General features: G+C 40.6%; 1 protein-coding gene across 4 annotated transcripts in view; it reads right to left on the bottom strand.

The window, feature by feature from the left end:
- Window positions 1-5,183: 5,183 nt before the first annotated feature.
- LYST (lysosomal trafficking regulator) overlaps window positions 5,184-20,240 on the bottom strand; it is an 81,242-nt gene continuing 66,185 nt past the window's right edge. For all 4 annotated transcript variants that reach the window (XM_080997587.1, XM_080997588.1, XM_080997586.1 and 1 more), the window contains exons 45-53: window positions 19,686-19,916; window positions 17,422-17,611; window positions 16,318-16,454; window positions 14,361-14,459; window positions 12,348-12,487; window positions 11,966-12,063; window positions 7,698-7,854; window positions 7,136-7,207; window positions 5,184-5,723 (exon numbers count right to left, since the gene is read on the bottom strand). In XM_080997587.1, the coding sequence (XP_080853713.1) occupies window positions 5,585-5,723; window positions 7,136-7,207; window positions 7,698-7,854; window positions 11,966-12,063; window positions 12,348-12,487; window positions 14,361-14,459; window positions 16,318-16,454; window positions 17,422-17,611; window positions 19,686-19,916 (1,263 nt within the window). In that variant the 3' untranslated portion in view covers window positions 5,184-5,584. The remainder of the gene's footprint in view (window positions 5,724-7,135; window positions 7,208-7,697; window positions 7,855-11,965; window positions 12,064-12,347; window positions 12,488-14,360; window positions 14,460-16,317; window positions 16,455-17,421; window positions 17,612-19,685; window positions 19,917-20,240) is intronic.

The following is a 20,240-nucleotide window of genomic DNA, read 5'->3' on the forward strand; positions in this document are numbered from 1 at the left end:
GCTACCCCTGCCGAGCGAAGCCGCATGCCATTCTTCAGTCAGCGCTAACTTCTTCCTGCTAAATTTGGACTCAAAACTAAGAGCAACAACCCGTGAGTAATTTGAAAATTGGATTATAAATTTTTCGGATTGGATTTGGTACGAACGGAGGAGATGAAAAAAAAGGGAAGTCCGCCTCCTCCATATTGTTAACAGTGCAAGCAAGGATTTGACAACTAAAGTTGCGGGAAAACTTGTGAGATTGGATAAAAAATACAGACCTCACGGATTTAAAAGACCTAAGCTAAGGTGCTGGAGGACAAGAGATTATTTTGTTTGAAATTAAGTATCACCCTACTCAAGCCCGGGAACAATCCGAGCTAAGAGCCTGCTGAGACATAGATACTTTTGACAGCTGTCAAATTAGCTGTCAAAGTTGAAAGAACTGAAAATTGAAACTTTAACCGATTAAATTGCTACAAATTATTACAAATAAGGAAAGATCGACACAAACAAGTCTGACTTTTGGATCGGAGAGGGAAAGATCATTAAAACCAGAATCCCTCTAGAGGGGACTCTTGGACATTGCAAGAATGGAACTAAAACAAGGAATACAGGAAATACGTGCTGGCTTGAAAGAGCTGATCTCTCTTGTGGGAAATTTGATACAGAGGAATGAGAAAGGCCTTGTTTTGTCTATGAGCCCACCAGACCCGAAGCTATCTGAAAATACACTAACTGACTTGGAAAGGGACTCATCGTTTGAAACACAGGCAGCTGGACAAGGGAAAGAACCCAAGATTGAGGAGGAAAAGACACCTGCCAAGCAAAAGGAGCTGAAGGAAGGGAAGGCTGAGACACCACATAAAGGAGAGGAGAGACCAAGATCTGCTAAGAAGAAATCTAAACTGACTAAGGTGAAAACAGGACTACTTGGGACATATAGATTTATGAAACAATGTTGGAATATGGGACACAAGCAAACAGGTTTAACTGAAAGAATCATCGCCAACATTGAGAAAATAAGTCTTCGATCCTGGGAGTTAAGCATGAGATACTTTTGAAGGAATCGGCTGAAAGGAACTGTGAGAGACTTGCGCGCCTCGGACGTGAGATCACCAGGCTAGAAAGATGGACTAAATGTACTTTGATTAAGGATTGAAGCCGGGGGAGAAGGGTGGGACTTAACAGTCCGAAGGGGGTTGAAGGTTTTTTTTTTTTTTTTGTTTTCTACCTTTTAATTTTTATAGAATAAAGAATATTTTATAAGAATGGGGAATCCGTGGGGGGGAAAGGGTGGCAATTTTAGGAAAGGTATCTTCTTTTCTTTTTTAGAAACATGCTTATATCTTTTTTCTGTTCTTTTACTCTTATACAGAGGATTAAGGGGTATACGTTAATAAAATGCTAGCACAATAAATGAATTAAAGTATAATTTTATAATTAAAATGAATTTAATCAAACTAGGGTTAAGTAATTTTAATAAAATAAGGTACAGGATGTTTAGGGGAAAAACTTGCTAGAATAAATAAACTGGAGTTGGGAAACAATAGGAGGAGACGTGGGGAAGTCCTGAAAAGAAGTTACTGAAAATAAGTGTAAAGAGGTGAGAGCCAGTGTGGTGTAGTGGTTAAGAGCGGTAGTCTCATAATCTGGGGAACCGGGTTTGAGTCTCCGCTCCTCCACATGCAGCTGCTGGGTGACCTTGGGCCAGTCACACTTCTTTGAAGTCTCTCAGCCCCACTCACCTCACAGAGTGTTTGTTGTGGGGGAGGAAGGGAAAGGAGAATGTTAGCCGCTTTGAGACTCCTTAAAAGGGAGTGAAAGGCGGGATATCAAATCCAAACTCTTCTTCTTCTTCTTCTTCTTTTTCTTTTTCCTTTTTTTTCTTTTTTTTTTTGGATGTATGTTTCTATGTTCCTGAGCTTTGATTCTTAATGTAATCTTATTTGGAAAATTAATAAAGATTATATAAAAAAAAAAATAAAAATGCCTCAAGCACAATGAAAAAAGATGTTACCTCAAGCACACCATTGCAGTATAAGTCCTTGTTTTCAGATGGTAAACATGATTGAAATGCGAACCAAGGACTTCCGGGTTGGCGCCATCGCCGAATGGCGGACTCCCTCCGAGCTCCGGAGGGAGTCGGCTCGGCAGGGGCTGGGTCCTACCGCGCCGGCGACGCGGGGACCCTTAAAAACCACGGGCACGGGGCCCGTGGACATGGGGACTCGGCTGGTACCGTCAGCGCCCTCCCGACTCGTGAAGGAGCCTTTTTAAAGGCTACGGATCGGGTGCCTGGGAGTGGCGTGGTACTTTGAGTCTATCGCTTCCCCTGCCGAGCGCAGCCGCATGCCATTCGTCGGAGAGCGCTGGCTTCTTCCATTTGAAATTCGGACATTTAACAAAAACCCGTGAGTAATTGGGTAACCGGGTACAAAAGGAGGGAAAAAAAAGGAATTTTTTTTTCGGATTCGGCACGAGCGGGGGGGATCTAAAAAGGAAGTCAGTCCCCTCCCTGATTGTAAACATGTTAAAACAAGGACTGAGAAACCAAGATCAATTCAGAAGTTTATTGTTGATTAAAAATACCAAATTCCACGATGGAATTATTACAAGAATTGTGCTGGAGGAGAGTCGAGGGTGAGAGGGAAAAGGCAACCCCCCCCCCCGGGAACCGGGGCGATTCAGAGAACCTGGCGGAGAGAGATGGAGAGTTTGACAGCTGTCAAAGTAGCTGTCAAATCTTGAGAATATAAAGAGGACTTTGCTACAAGTATTTTGCTGGTTAATTTTGATACAATTGGATATAAATATGGATACAAAATGTCGGGTGGAAAAAGAAACAACAATTTGACTTTTGGATGAGAGGACACAAAGTTATTGCAATCCCTCTAGAGGGGCTTTGGGACATTACAAGCGGCGTATATGGAAAACTACTCTGGGATGTGTACTACTGGTCTTAGCTCCTGGGAAAGTAGCAAAACTGAAATATTTGTTTTGTCTACAGAGGTGACAACACAATAGAATCTTTCTATTTAAGTAAGCTCCTGAATAACAAACCTCTGTAGAGATACTAGATTTCAGAATAAGAATGGTTTTGCAGCTGAACAAGACAGAAACCTGAGAAAGTAAGAAACAAAAGAGTAAAGGACCAACTACGCCACGACAAGAACAATGGGAGGAGTAACAATGATCAAGGGAAATTAAAGGCCTCGATTAGACTGGACTTTTGAAATTAAACATCATCAAAACAAGTAAATTTAAAGAAAACCGGCAAGATGAATTGAGAAAGTTTGGCTGTGGACTTGAGACCTCCAGGCCGACAACATACAGACTGATGGACATAGGGAATCTAAACCGGGGAAGGGAGGGGGAATTCTAGAATCCAAAGGCTATGTAATCAACTTTTGGAACCTTCTTCTATTTTCTATCTTTTAAATTTTTTTTTATATATAACTTTGGTATTTTGATTTAACAAGTTTTGGAAAAAAAAAGAAAAGGGGGAATTCGTGGAAGGAAGCGGGGTAGATTTTGGGGAAAAAAATCTTTGTTCTATTTTGTTAAAGGTGAGGAGTGATGTTAAGATTGTAATTTAAATTGGCTATTAGGCATAACATATTAGGTTAAATTGGGAATGAGAACTTGTGGAACCAACGTAGGGAAAGGGGAATACAGTCGGGAGGGGAAGGAGGGAGTCCCAGAAAGAAGGTTATGAAAATAAGGGTTTAAAATTGGTCTTTTTTCTTTCTTTTCTTTCTTTATCTTTTCTATCTTCTTTATTCTGTTATTATTGGAAATTTTAATAAATATGATTAAAAAAAAAAAAAATGAAATGCGAACCAAAATGCATTTTCCTTTTGCAATTTTAAATGTGGAAATCCATAGGTGTTAATGTAACATCAGCATAAAGTTGGGAAAAGACTAGGAAGAGACATACATATATTCACACACCATGCCTAGTGTGCTTTTTTAGATTCTGGATTAATCAGAAATACTTTTTTTTCCAAAAGAATTTTCTGAAACAATTCTGAAAGCTTCAAGACTCCTACAATTTTATATTTGAATAAGCAGAAAAAGGGTGTCAATTGCATATTTATGAAGTGACCAGTTACAGTTTTCGTGATGCTTTTAAAAGAGGCACATGCAAAAGAAACATCAAAGGGAAGAACAAAATGAAAGATGTAGATTATGGAAAAATGTATAAGTTAATACATCTCTATGGAATTCTGGGCTTATTTGCTTTTCCCCAAGAAAGAGAGTAGATGCATTTATACCACATGTATATCAGAAATTTAAATAAACTTATTTATTGAACTAGTCACATGAGAAAGCCATTAAGATTCAGAATTTTATAAACTGAATGTTAAAGGCTTTACATATTTAACTATTAATTGTAAATATTGTTACAATTTGCTTTTAATAAGGGGGGGGAGTCATGCTGAAAATGTCATAATTATGTTTAAATGCATAATTTTAAAAGAAAACATATGAGTTCCTATTCTGTGAGTTCATGTTCTGTGCATGTAACTCTTCATTAGTATCATACAGATATATTTTAAAATGTAATTCAGGCAGTTTTTAAACAAATCAAAATTATTTTAACACAATTATGATATTTATACTTTTTCAACCCCCTACCATTGCTAAAACTGAATTGGAAAAAAATAGTTTTGGTGGAGTTTAAATATCTGAATTAACAGAATTGCTCAGTTAGCCAAATTGCCATAATTCTGCTCCCCTCCCCATCCACCATTACAGAGTTTTTACAATTATTACATGACAAATAGAAGCATACTTCTGCTTCTGCTTCCCCATTCTTGATGTCCAGAGTATAAACCACAAGATGTTCCAGTCTTTGGGATTTATACAATTTGAAATTATTTTGAAAGATCTCTGTATTGCTTCATGTTGTCACAACAGTTTTGCCTATTAAAGTACAGGTACCATATATACTTAAACTGCTATAGACTTATGGTCTGTTATAAATTAAGACAGTGAATAAACAGAATCACATTTCATAGAATTGTACTTCAGGTATTTCAACAACATTGGTGTAGAGACACCTACAGAGTTAATTTGCTTCTCTATAAAGCAAATCTGAGTTCTTGAATTTTAAAACACTGGTAACTGGGTGTGTCCATTCTAGAGAAAGGTGTACTACAGTCAACTAATAAGTTATACACACAAACCGACCTTGTTGGTTTTTTTTAATAAACCTTTGAAGTATTTTAATTCTATTTTATTTTTTTACAACACAAAGGGGCAGAAGTCACCATTAGCGCTTCAGGATTTAGAATATACATGTCCACGAAATGATTTGTAAAAATATTTTTACATTATACATTGCAGCATTTAAACTTCTGGGTTAGCGCTTCTACTCTCTCCTGAAAAAAAGCACACCAGAAGTTTCCTATAACCAGTGATATGGTCTGGTGCGTGAGCATTCGTAGCAGCCTTTCACTGATATATTGCTAATCTACTCTCAGTTATCATGAAGATGTTAAAGAGTATTTCAAGATCCAGGTAAACAGAAGAAGTTCTATAATCTACCCTGGACTGAAAGCGCTTCAAAATAACCAAGGCCAAGGAGGAAGAACAGCCATCAGCCAGCTGCATAGCTGCTCAGGAATGAGTAAAACATGGGGAGTTTCAAGGGCTTTTGGTCCTTGCGACACCAAGCGATAACAGTTCCTTCATTATTTGCTGTGTACAGATGATGGCCATCACAGGAAAATGTAAGGCTGTAAAGAAAAACAAAACAAAAAATCTGTCACATCTCACGGGTTATTGAGAATTTTAAACACTAACACTAAGGATGCGCCTCAAAGGGGTTGTGGGGGGGGGGGGAACGGACTCAGCTTTAATATACCTGTGCTAATACATACATTTATTTTCAACACTGACACCCTGGCTTTCTAAAAAAAAAAAAAAAGTCTCGTGCAAAACAGCACGTTGTACATTCACTCAATTCCGAAAAACGTTAGGAATGTTTGCAACAGCTCCTCCACCCTCACCCCTGAATAGGTCCCAAGGAAAATGCCGCACATCAAGTCTATACTCACTCTTATTTTATTCTAATTCTTTGTGAGCTTTCTCTCTCTCCCACCCCCCACTCCCCCATTCCAGCTGCCTCTTGTGCTGGAGTGCAGAGTCAGGCAACCATAAATTTCCTTGTGCAGTTTTCTGGTTTCCTGCAAATCTTAGGGGTCAAAAGAAAATGTATGTGAAATATCTATGGAAAGAAATATATGTGGCGACGCTCCTGATGTGCCTTTACTAGCCCACTGCAGAAGAAATGGCTTTTGAAAGTAAATTCTCGGCATACACCTTTCAGTTTGCTGCCCAATTTATTTGCTGCTAACAAATTTTTATGTGGTTTGCTTCTGCAGTTTTCTCGTTTTATGTAATCTGACAGATCAAAAGAAAAAATATTTATTCCTCCATTCAGGAACGCACCAGAAATAATTATGAGCACAGCCAGGAAAAAGAAGAAAGCACTGAGGAAGTCGTGGGCATGGGAAGGGGAGTAGCAGATACAGTGGTACCTCTGGTTAAGAACTTAATTCGTTCTGGAAGTCCATTCTTAATCTGAAACTGTTCTTAACCTGAGGTACCACTTTAGCTAATGGGGCCTCCCGCAGCCGCCGCACGATTTTTGTTCTTATACTGAGGTAAAGTTCTTAACCCGAGGTACTACTTTCAGGTTAGCGGAGTCTATAACCTGAAGCGTTTGTAACCTGAAGCATTTGTAACCCGAGGTACCACTGTACTGACAAATGAACACAAAAACTGATCAACTGCGGCCCTCAGGAGAGCAGTTGTGAGCCCAATTTCCCCCAATTTACTGGATTATCCCCATATCAGACAAACCCAAATTTACAGGGGAAATTGATATTGGTGTTGTTTGAAGGTAATATGTGGACTACACAAACTAAATGGGAACACAAATAGATGCAAACGGACAGTAAATTCAGTAACGGACAGTAATGCAGAATTCTCAAAATTATCTGTAATAGTAACTTCAAAAAGGTAAGCAAAACATATTTCAAAGGCATCAATTTACACAGAAAACCATGTTCTCAAAACATAACAGTAAATTGCTGTGTTCCAAAATGAAACCATTTGTTTGTTTCCTTGTTTGTTTGTTTATTACCTTACAATAGGTTTATTTGATTTAGAGAATGTAATTTCCCGCACAGGTTTCAAATCCCACGTGCTCCACAACCTAAGGAAAAGACAAAGACAGAATGACTGCTACCGCATACAGTCCAAAAACAGCTTTTCAGAGATTTGGCTGCAGTATTGTAAGACTAGCACTCTCATCTCGTTTTGTGTCCTGCCAGAGTCTCTGGTTAAACCTGTGTTGCAGATTTTCGGCATTTTTCAGACGCACCCATGACCTTGCTGCGCTAATGCATATGTATACCTTTTTAGTGCAAGTGTCATGGACAAACTGGGTTTTTTTAGAAACCCTTTTCATCTGCTGCAAATGGGTCCCTTCTGAAGCAAGAGCGCCCTCCCTCCTTCACAACCTTGTTGTAAAGCTGTGAAACTAGGGTTACTGTATGGAGGAAGCTGTCCCCTTTGCTCCACAGAAATAACATCTTCAGAACAGATGCATGGGAAAAGAAGTATGGCACAGAGTTTCCCAAAGAATAGCTTTTATAAGGAGCACTTGCAATCAAAAAGGAAAATTGTCTCTCATAACCACTCACCGTACAACTCCATTTTCCAGCCCTCCAGCAATCACATTGATAGAGACTCCTTCAGGCTGGTTAGAGAAAGCAACAGAGCATATAATTTCCCTGCAGTGCACATGTCCCACAAGATCACCGTTCACGGTCCAAAGTCTCAGATCGCTGCCACCACCAACTGAAACGCAATAGAACAGCTGCATTAGCAAAATAAAATCCAGAACATGATCTAGATGAAACAATATACTACCCAAAAGACCACTCAAAAGAATGAAGGGCTAGCATACAATCATATGCAAGCGCTGACATTACATTTTCTGGTACTGACTATTTCTCAAAAACATAAAATCCAAATGACACAGAAGCAATAGCATTATCAATAGGTAATACCAATCACACCTAACAACAACGAACAAACTGAAGGTGTTACTGGACTGCAGGGGGACATCTTTGTCAATATAAGGGATACCCCTAAATTGCTCTAATCTGGGGGATCTCAAATATTTTCCCATTTCTTTTATTTTATAAACATTCACATACAGCTTCTTAGATACAAACTACTTCTCAAAGTGGTTTGAAGCACGATTAAAACGTAATATCAATGGATACAATAAGGACTGGCAACAGAGAAAACTTCTATTTCCAGCAGTCCAAGTAAAGACATGCAAGATGTAATGGCCCAACTGATGGAAAGGTCAGCACAGAACCAATGCATTTTCTGGCTTCCTACCAGGCTATGCTTAGGGATGTACTGGAGAAAAGTATATTTCTTCCCCCAGGAGATATCATATGGCCTAAACGGGAATGCAGAAAGATTGCCTTCTGAAATGCGCCTTCAGCTACTTTTACAATTGTATTACATCAGTGTGATGAGAGCATCCAACATCTGGAAGAAAATGTAAGTTACGTGAAGCCACTTCCTGGTGTGCAGACTGACATAATGGATATTTGACCATTACTTCATCTAATTAACAAACAGAACTGAAATGCCAGATTAATAGAATCACAGAGTCAAAGAGGGTCTTGTAGGCGATCTAGCCTTCATGAACTAAAGCACCCCAAACATCGTATTTTTCGCTCCATACGACACACCTAGTTTTTAGAGGAGGAAAACAAGAAAAAAAATATTCTGAATGAAACAGTGGGTGTATGATTTTTGTGGTTTATGCTGTGGCCACAGACATGTGATTTGACGGTGAGTTTGGAGAATCCATGTGGATTCGTGCTTTGTAACCACGTTTTTGTGCCATTGTGGCCCCATGAAACAGTGGATGCGTGCTTTTTTTGGTGAAGGCTATAGCCATGGACATGCTATGTGATCTGATGGTGAATCTGGGGTGACCCAATGCAAAAATCCTGAGGATCCATATGCTTTTACCTGCCCCCTCCCAGGAGGCCTCCTTTATCTCTAGCGTCCCTTATCTCCCTCCCGATTGCTTACCGATCAGCCAATCAGCGGCTTTGTTTCAACACTCCCTTCCCTCTTGTTTGCCTTAGTGTCTTTTTCTTAGCTGGAACAGTTTTTTGCTTCTCCTTTTCTTCTAATTTCTCTCCTCATTGCTTGTTTTAGTATTCCTGTCTCCTCTCTTTGCAAGTTCGCTGTCTTCACCTCCCCCCCCCCCCAGCAGCCTCCTTTACCAGCAGCCTTATCTCCCTCCTGATTGCTTGCCGATCAGCGGCTTTGTTTCAACACCCACTTCCCTCTTTCAAAAAAAAAAAGAAAAAAAAGAAAAGCATGATCTGCTTTTCGCCCCTAGGCAATTCGGCTCCAGGGACCACGCATTCACTCCATAAGATGCACAGACATTTCTCCTTACTTTTTAGGAAGAAAAAAGTGCATCTTATGGAACGAAAAATACGGTAGTGATCCAGTTTCTGCTTAGATAGCGAGAGACCCCCTCCCCCCAGTAATTTGTCTGAGATCTTCAGATGGGGTCCTTGTGGAAGGTAATGTGGTGCCCACCCTTGAAAGAGCAAGGGGTGTTTGTTAATTTAGCCTTGAACATTGTTCATGGGCCAGGTAGACATGATGAGAAGTAGCAGGCTGCATTTTGTGACTCTGCAGCTATTGCTCAGACAATAGGCATGAAAAGCTGTGCTGAATTCCTCATGGAGGGAGGTAAAAATGACATCTATTTCCACTGATAAGGGGAAAGCGCTTTGGTGACTCACATAGTTCCATGCCCTTTCCCATATATAAAGGAAGAAGAATAAAATATATAAAAAGGAACACAAGCATTTGATATTTCATTTTTTTAAAAAAATGAAGACAACACACCTCTGGGTCATGACTTTTGATTGAACTTTACCAGCCAATCAACCAAATAAGAAAGGTATCAGAACAGCAAGAAAATCTAACTCCAACATGAATTTATAAAGAGGCAGGTGGCAAGCAGGCAGCTTTAAAAATTGATTAGCTTTAAATCCCTTAAGGAAAGGAACAGGTTAAAACTAATATCTAGATATATAACACATCATTTCCCATCCCTACTCCAACCCCTCCTTACCTTTAAGTACTCTAGTGACTAGAAATAGAAAAATTCCTTCCTGTAGCACCTTAAAGACCAACTAAGTTAGTTCTTGGTATAAGCTTTCGTGTGCAAGCACACTTCTTCAGATACACTGTGTATCTGAAGAAGTGTGCTTGCACACGAAAGCTTATACCAAGAACTAACTTAGTTGGTCTTTAAGGTGCTACAGGAAGGAATTTTTCTATTTCGACTATGGCAGACCAACACGGCTACCCATCTGTATCTAGTGACTAGAGTCATTATTACCTTTAGCTCAAGCTGAGGAGCGGAAACAAATGAAGGTGTAAACTGGCCATTAATCTCTCTAGGATTTTAGAGAGTTGCTGATAAATCAATTCAGTCTCTAGAGATGTGCAGTAACCTACAAATAGCTACAGATAATCCACATTCTCTTCCGGAATCTCCTCTTTTGGAACACCTACGCTGCTTGTTTTAATTCTATTGCAGAGCCAATGGGAATATCACCGATATTTGTCTTGCTTTTGCATGTATACTTAATGAACATTTTAATACAGTCCCCATGCTACCAGTTATTTAATATCAGGAAGCAAGGAGAAGATGTAATTTTAACAAAAGCAATTTCGGCTTGTATATCCCCCACAGGAATTTTTCTGATACAGTATCTTGGATAACAAATCTGATGTTTGGGCCTTAACTTCAGATAATGGAAACTCTTTAAGAGCTAGCTGAAGCATTAAACCTTTGAGAGATTGAGATTCATGTGATTGTGTTCGCACACATACAGATTTTACAATGTAGCATCATTTCACCCAGGAAAACGCATAGTAAACATGATGTCCAGGAATCACAGGTATGCAGAGTGTTTGGTCCCACCTTCCTACCCCACAGCCCTTCAAACCCATCACTGAATGTTGGGATCACCCTCTAGAACAGCATTCAATGGTGAACAAAGGGAAATGAAGCTCCCCTTTAGGTGACAAGGCCTCTTGAGCTACACACGCCACTACACCTACCTGTCAAGCCCTACACCTACCTGTCAAGCCCCAAAGACAGGGCTTGCTAAGCCCCTTGCAGATTTTGGGTGCTTGGGAAGCAACACATTTGTTTTTAAAGTGAGCATTTTTTTTCTTTGCAAAGGAAGTAGTTTGTATTCAAAGCGCTTTTCCCAGCACTTAGAATACGATCTGCTTTCTCTGTAGAAACTTCAAAAGGCAATCAGCTGATCACCATTTAAAAGAAGCCTCTTTCAGCTGATTGGCACTGAAAGCTCGTCTTCAAAGAAGGTTGCTCTAAGCAATGACCAGCCATTACAGAGACCTCCTTTGAACTTTGGCAGGTGTCATTATGGAGGGTTCCACCTACCTGCCATAGTTTGCCAGTGGACGAGATAAGGATCTGGCCCACTGGCCAGTTCTGGTTCCTCAGCCCTGTTTGGTGGATCAGTCTTTGCTAGTATGTGCCAATAAGAACCCCTGCATCTTGCCTTTAGGGGCACACAGCTCAGTGGAAGAGCATAACTTTTGATGCAGCAGGTCCTACATCCAGTCCCTAGCATCTTCAGGGAGGGGTGGTAAAGGCTCCTGTCTGAAGTCGGAAAGCCATTGTCCATCAGCTTAGACTGAGCTACAGGGTCTGATTTAATGGTCTGGTTTGCACACCAAGGTAAGCTAGTCTGAAATAAATGATAGCCTCCCTTGAACCAGCAGCACACACTGCTCAAATTATGTCTGTCCTGCACCTGCCTTTGCCCAATAGGAAGGAAACAAACCACAGCACTGTTTTTGAGAAGGTACCTACCTGAGTCACAAACTGTTGCAATGTCACCTGTCGTTTCACTAGCAGACACTGCTGTTACAGGACTCTTGTGCCCAGCAAGACTTTGCACGTAGCAGAGCCTGTAAGAATCAGAGTTCAGTGATGAAAGAAGCAGCTTTCACTGCTGTTGAAAGTATCTGTATCTTTCAATTAATGTTTTATTTGATGTGCCTGCCTCCAATATCAATTATGAATATCTGACTACAATATTTTTATATAGTACGGGTGGGATAGTACTTAATTATCACCATCCATTTTATGATAAATGAAACAGAAGTCAATCCTACATTATATTTCAATATTTAAAATACAGAAGTTGGGTGCAGTCAAGCCAGCATGAGGATATATTGAAGTATATTCGTACCTGTTCAAATCCCAGATGATGCAAGTTCCATCTTTGCTCACGCTTATCATTATACTGTAAGGCTTGCAGACAAACAAGCTGGTGATCTCTGCAGTATGGCCATACAGATGCACTTGAGATTCCATCTCAATCTCAGATGGCTGAAAAGGAACAAAGACACACTAAGTTCCAACTTTGGTTGAATTGGGATGTGGGGGGGTGAGAAGGGCACAAAACTATATTGCAAAACGAGGTCTGATGCTAAGCTAGCGGGTGGGGTCTAGATGTTTTAAATAACAATTTGCACTTGCATCACTGATAGCTCCTATTCTATACAGTTGTGTTTTTCCATTTCAGCTATCAAAACAACAACATGTAAGTGAGGGTTGCTCAAGTCAAAAGCATCCATACCACATAAAACACACACACAACCTGAATACTTGGCTGACAAACAAATGGTAGTATGGTATTAGCGCTGAAAGGTAGCATCTTCAGATGTCTCACATAGTTATTAGCACAGAGGAAAGCTCTATACAGCTGCCTTATTTGTCAAGACACATCGTCGCTTGACTAATTTATATCTAGATGTGTCTTTCACATTGCCATTGTTAAGAACAAACTGCAGCGAGAAGGAAATAAAACCTTGCCCAACTTTACTACTGTTTAGTTCCTCTCTGAAGAGCCAAAAAACTAACTGAGGTGCAGAATCGTCATCATAATAAAAGAAGCTGGTAAGAACAGAAGGAAGAGGCGACAGACAAGAACCAACACTTTTCCTAGATACGCTAGCCGCATCAATGTGGTGCTAGACTCCAACAGCCCATTAAAAAACAGACCTGTCTCTCTCCTGTACCAAGCCTAAGATTTCTTGTGCCAGGATAAAGGTATAGGGCCTGTCATTTCTTGTGCCAGGATAAAGGTATAGGGCCTGCACTATGTTAGAAATCATAGCACTGTGTTGCCATCTCACGCTGGTATTTCAGGTAGAAACAGCAACGCAAATAGTTTAGAACCACACTGTATGTCTTTCATTCTTAAGTATGAGTTACTTCACACGTGATTGGCGTTGTGGCCTTTTTTAGCGGGGTGGGATCTGCAGCCCTGCCTTTTGTTTGTATAGCTGTGCTTTTTTAGGTTTTTAGGTTGGTAGAGCATGAGACTCTTAGTCTCAGAGTTGTGAGTTTGAGCCCCACATTGGGCAAAAGATTTCTGCATTGCTAGGGTTGGACAAGATGACCCTCATGGTCACTTCCAACTCTACAATCCCATGACTATGTTGTTGTTCTTAACTGATTTTAATGCAAGTAGCTTTGGGTCACTCTGTGACAAAAGCAACTAACAAATAAAATACATAATAATTATTTCCTGCCCTGCACCGAATCAAGTTGTCCACCTAAACTAGTCAGCTGGGAGCAGAAACCAAAACAGATGCCAGTGAACATGCTGTCACACCATATGGCCTTATTTTGAGAAGCAGACTAGACACAGAAGTTTCCTTTGCATGCTGTCTGTTGTGTGTAGAAATGCCAGAGCTATGGGACTCCCATAAAGATGGTCACACCTGAGCAGAAGGGAATGGGAGAAATGCCCACATTTAGGTTGAGAGCATTTATAGACCAAATATAAGCCCATGCTGTATCAGTTTATTTTCTGGTCTTTAAAGCACCACTCTCATTTACCACAAACAATATTTTAAAATTTTAACTTCTGTAATTGATGTAAAATAAAAATGAGATCTAATCATGGATCTCCTGCATCACATGGAACTAGGCTCCAAACCTTCATTTATCTAGCAAACCCACAAAAAAGAGGAAGCATTTTGCAATTTAAGCAATGATAAAACATTTTTCTAGAAGATGCAGCCCAATCAGAAAACCAATTTGGTACAACAACACAAAAGGCAAGGGGGGGATCAGTTCTTGCTAAGATGATTTCTCTTTGTATTATTGTTTTTATAATCATAGAGAGAAAAATAAATACGATTTACTATAGCCAGGCTTTTAACTAGTCACTATTTCTCTTTCATTTACTTACTGTGCTGCTAGTGAATCTGTTCATATATGCTGTGATGACCCCGCACTTGCTGCCAGTAAAAAGCTGACAGCTGTCAGGCACCCAAGCGCAGCTTGTTACCTTGCATAAAAGAAAAAGTGAGAGACATTTAAATAGTATCCCACACTACTTTTGCTTTTATTAAGTTTATGCCCTGCTGTTCATCTCAAAGACCCTTCAAGGCAGAACAGACACCCCACACTTTTCAGTTCTTTAGCGGTTTTTGGAAGTGCATTGGCTAAAGCTCTCTTAATCACAGAGAAACCTACAGCTGGTTAATGAGGGTGCAAAGCCACCCAGCACAGCAGGGCTCCTTGCTTTCATAATCTGAAAGCAGTTATTCTACACCACAAAGGAAGCTGAATCCAAACCTTGTGGGGGGAGCCCAGAAGTAGTTTCTAGAGCTGTGCAGAGGGAGCTGCGCCTCAAAAAAACAGAAAATCCTATTGCAGGCCGGCAGATGAGCCTAACTGGGTTCAATTACTTTACCTTTTCTGGATTTCATATTCATTCATATTAACAGTGGTAAATAGCTGTCTTCATTATTTGTTAAATTCCTATACTTCCCTTCATTCGGGGCTCACAGGGCAGTTTACAATATAAAAACACAATAATGCATAACATAGTAACAAACAAAAACAATAATGCACACACACAAACAAACAAACAAACACAATTTAAAAGGCCATAGATTTATGAACAATCATTTTCCTATAGTCTTGCTGAAGTGAACAAGTCAAGTGATGACTGGTAGGGAGGCCCTATTCATGGTGCTATCACTGGGTACGGCCCGGCTGGTGCTAACCTATGACAGGGCCTTCTTGGTGGCAGTTCCCTGTTTGTGGAATTCCCTCTCTAATGAGGTCTCTCTTGGTCTTGGTCTTTCTCATTATGCACATTCAGGAGGAAAGTAAAATCATTCCTATTTGCCCGGGCATTTGACGGCTGAAAAAGACTGTTCTTGGCAACCTTGAAATTATTAATTATGAGGGCATGTGACCATTTAAAAATGCTTTTAGATGTTCTTAAAGTTTTAATGTGATAAGTATGTTTTGTTTTAGTTGCATTGTTTTATTGCTTGTTTGCTGCCCTGGGCTACCTTGAGGAGGAAGGGCAGGGCAGAAACGTAGTAAACAAATACTACTAGAAGAAATGCTCACAGAGTTAGCAAGTTTATCTACATCTCTATAATCCAGAGGAAGCAGAAGTCCAGGAAAATCAGGGACATGAACGTAAGACTAATAGATTTATAGTGGTATAAGCCCTCATGGATGAGAAGCCATTTCTTCAGTTGCAGACCTGCTCACACACATTCATAAGAAACAGCAATAAGAAAGGCCGGATTTCCAGTGTGGCCTTTTGGCCCCACTAACAAATATATAGCTGCCACCTGAGGATGAACACTGTCTAAAGTGGGGTGCAGTCCATAAAAGCTCATGTTATAATAATATGTGTATTAGGTCTTGGCCTAATTTAATCATAACATTGTGCCCACATGCTCCCTCATCCCTTTCACACCATAACACATGGTTGATTGGTTTCCATCTTGGGTTTAATAAACCACAGTTTCTCATAACATCAAAACCAAGAAATTGTGGTTTAATCTCTGTTAAAAAACAAGGATATGATATCAGGGATCAGTTCGTGGTTAGCAAACAGAGATTAAACCAGTTTCCTGATCTTAATAGAATAGGAAACCAATATTTTAATAAGCCATTACAGAAGTGCCAAAGTGAGACAAGTAATGGGAGGAGAGGGGCAAGAACGGCAAGCATCTGGACAAAATCATTAGACTGATTTCTTGGACATAAATCATTAGACTGAGATTATCTTTGAACCAGCATATCATCTAAGATGCTATGGGTCTGGTTTCGCTGCCACAGATGAACACTGTTTTTCAAACATGGCATTCTATAGGTGAAATAAAAATGGCTTTTACCTGATGAAACTGTGAGCTCTGTATAAAGTTCACTGGAGGTTCACTTTGCTTGCTTTTCAGTCTCAGTATATTGTCGGCATATCCCCAACTCAGAATGGCTGACCACTGGATATCTGTACTGTGCATGCTTCTTACACCTGTAACAGCAGTCAGGACATTCAGATTAAGTAGAAAACTCACAGTGTGTTAGTCTACAACAAAAAGACACATATTATGTATCTATTTTTTGATTTTAAATTCCACTGTTTGAACGTCTGAGCAACAAATGGACACTTTCCAATAAAGTCTTAAAATCAGGGGGTAGGGAGTCCTTTTCAAATGGGAGGGACACATTCCCTGCTAAGAAACCTTTTGAGGGCCACATGCTAGTGGCATGTGGGACACAGGCAAAGGTGGGTGTTATCTTTGCATTAACAGAGTTGAAGGTCATATTCCAGCAAAGCAAAAATCCTGGTGAAGCCAGTGTGGGCTGTCGCCAAGGGAGATTACTTTAGGCCTTACAAAACAGTCTGGGAAGACATATTTGGCCCCTGGATCCGAGTTTCTCCACCTCTGCCTTCAATAACGTGGTTATTTTTAATTTTGTCTGTGCTGTATATCCAAATATCAAACCCTGAACTTGATAGAGAACAGACACACTTGAAATTCTTCAGTTTCTTAAACATAAAAACCACTTCCCACAGTGAAGAAGCCTTGTTTAACAAGTTTACTGGGACCAATTCACATGTGATCAGAGCAATACAATTGCTAGAGAGATCTCAAACCACATAGGAAACTGGCTGCATGAAGTGACTTTGGAGCAGATTCTTAGTACATCTGCAGAACCACTTATTTCTGGATGGATCTGTAGATGTGGCTAAAATTGCTCCAACTCACATGGGAGCCACTTCACAAACTGCTTCCCACACAGTTCTTCTCCCATGCACTTTGAGATCTCAGCAGCAATTATTCCACCCAGGTAACATATGAGTCAGGCCTCAGCATTATATTAGCTGCAATCTTTGAATGAGTGAGAGACTGGACAGCAGAGCAGTTGAGACAATTAGGCTGGCAGCATGAAATCTTTTTTGCAATGCTACTGCAGAGACCACTGAGCACCCTTACCTTGCTCTTTGCTATAGATCATCAGAAGACAGAACTTCCGGGATAAACCACAAATTGCTCTTGTTGGCAGAGCCTGCAGGGAGCCAAACCTTTCTCCATGTGGTTGGCTGAAGCAGACAAGGGGATCAGGGGCACTTGGGGAACCTACATATTCCCCCCACTTCAAGCCTTTAATCCAAGGTAAAGGACTCTAAGAGATAAGGAAATAAAACAGCTGTCAGCTAACACATTTTAAACAGTCATTATAGCTAAGCCTTTTAAATCTCAAGCTGAATGCAATTTTCTTTAAAATACATAAATTTTAAACTGGTATTTATCCAAAGGTAGCTTCAATGATATATAAGGTCTTAGAACAAATATCAAAGGAAAAATAGAAGCACGGAATAGTGTAAGACAAAAGGGCAAAATTCAGATGCAACAATTCCAAACTGCTAAGCTAAACCATGGTTTACTGGGTTGGAATGGCCAATCCTAGCTTATTTCCTGGTTTGCAAGCCCTTAAATCAGTCTCGCAATTTAGAATCACAAGATACTGTAGTTTAAGAAACTAGGAAAGTGTTTCTGAAGCAGGGTGCAAATGAAGGCTGGAAAGAGAGGCATGAAGAAGGAGCATGAAGGCACAGGACTTGTTTCCAGGCTGATAAACTGCACTTGGATCACTACATCTGAGCCAGGCCTAAGAGTTTGCTAAAGGTAGATTATATCAAATCTTTATTTTTTTTCCATTTTCGGAATAGCATCATCTTGAAGCCCTAACTCATATCCCTCATCTCCAAAAGCACAACAGGCAATACCCAGAGCTAGAGCCTCTTCTGTTGAGGTGCCCTGTGCCAAGTGAGGTATACCAGACCTTATCAGTGCTGATAAAAACCTAGCTGCCCTCAAAGGCTTTTACAATATTCTTCCCTTTTTGCTGGTTTATCTTTGGGTAGCCTGGTAGCTGTTTTGCCGGGGTGTGTGTGTGTTAATGGGGGCTTGGATTTGATGTTAATATCTGTGGTTTGTTAAAATTTGTGGTTTTAATGTGGATTTTATTATTATTTTAGATTTTTGTGTTGTGAGTTTTAAGCCACATGGAGGTTGAGAATTAGGTATGCTGAATGTTTTTAGAGTAAGTAAAATGCATTCTTGGGGAAAATAAAGTGTGTGATCTAATCATCTCAGGTTTTGATAAAGCATTTCTGTGAAGAAACGTAGTGACAACATTTGGAGATTAGTATCAGTGAACGCTTTCTTTAAATATGAGTTTCTTCTTTCCTTTTAAAGGAAAATCTGTGGACTCTCTGGTCAACACTGACATGGATTCCTGTATAATAATACACGAGAAAATAAAACGATCAAGTAATCAGGAACATGAAAGATTACTTGATGCTTTGCAGTCCAGCTGAAATATCTCCTTGTCAAAGGAAAACAGCGTGAAATATAAGAGGGTGATTTTCAGACAGATAGAAACTTTAGTATTAGGGTAGGGAATGTGTACCCCCCCCAATTGGTGATGAACAACAACTCCCACCATTCCCAAACACTGACTGTGCTGCTGAGGCTGTTGGGAACATGAGTCCAAGAACACCTGAAAGGCCACAGGATCCCCTTCTCTGGTTAGAAAGAAGGGGAATCTTCCAGATACTCCCCTACAAAAAAACCCCACACACTAGCTGCCACATATTACCGTATTTTCGCACCATAGGGCGCACCGGACCATAGGGCGCACCCAGTTTTTAGGGGGGGAAATCAAGAAAAAAAATCTTTTTCCCCCCCAGCCCCAAAGAGCAGCGTACAGGCTGCGCACAACCTCTCCCTGCCGGAGGGGTTGCGCGCGGCTATGGCACAAGCCAAGGCAGCGAGCAGGATGGATCCCACTCGCTGTTTTGGCTTCCTCTTTAGCCCCGCGCAACCTCTCCTTGCTGGGAGACGCTGCGCAGGGCTTCTCCTGGCTTTCCTGGGAGGTCGTTGGATTCCCTCACCTCTCCCAAAAGCCCGCAGAAGCCGCACAACCCCTTTAAAGAGATTGCAGCTTCTCCTGGCTTTTCTGGGAGGTGGGAGAAGGGACTGATGCGGCCAGTCAGTCCCTTCTCCCTCCTGTGGAAAAGCCCGCAAGAGCGCACAGAGCTCTTGGGGGCTTTTCCCGCCTGCCTCCCCCCTGCATTCGCTCCATAGGACGCACAGACATTTTCCCTTGCTTTTTAGGAGGGAAAAAGTATGTCCTATGGTGCGAAAAATACGGTAATTAATATTAAGCAGCCTTATGAATCACTCTGACATACCGGATATGTGATCTCTTTAGTTTGCTCCTTTGTGTCTCTGAATGCAAGCTGCACCAATAGCCCCATGGGAGCAAGGAGCTCTCCCTCCATAATGAGTTTGGATCCAGGTCTGCTGACATGTGCGGTGTGGAACAGCTGGCGAGGGGTTTGTCCATATGTTTTTATCATAGTCTCCAGGGCTCTTCGTTGAACTGGATCTTCTACAGCTGACACGTCCATTCCAAAGTATGTCTAAAATGTGAGCCAAATACAAGAATATAATGTTCTATTGAAAAGACAAAAAAGGGGGGGTTCTTGCTGCACAGTCTGATGCATTTAACATCTGCATGTGTTTGAGACATGGATTAGACAAAACTCTCGAGTAATGAAGCACAATACTAAGCTTAGGTAAAGCATACCAAATCTGCAGACTGACAAGTAATGTTCTTACACAAGATCATAATTTTAAACTAACAAGACAAATGCACTATGGCTGCAGGCCAGCTACTCCTTTGTCAGGCACACTGCCTATTAATGACCCAAAATGGTTGGTGGATGTTTCTTTAGTGGGAGCTG

This window comes from Podarcis pityusensis, assembly GCF_964106645.2.
Source record: "Podarcis pityusensis genome assembly, chromosome: 3".
NCBI classification, from domain to species: Eukaryota; Metazoa; Chordata; class Lepidosauria; order Squamata; family Lacertidae; genus Podarcis; species Podarcis pityusensis.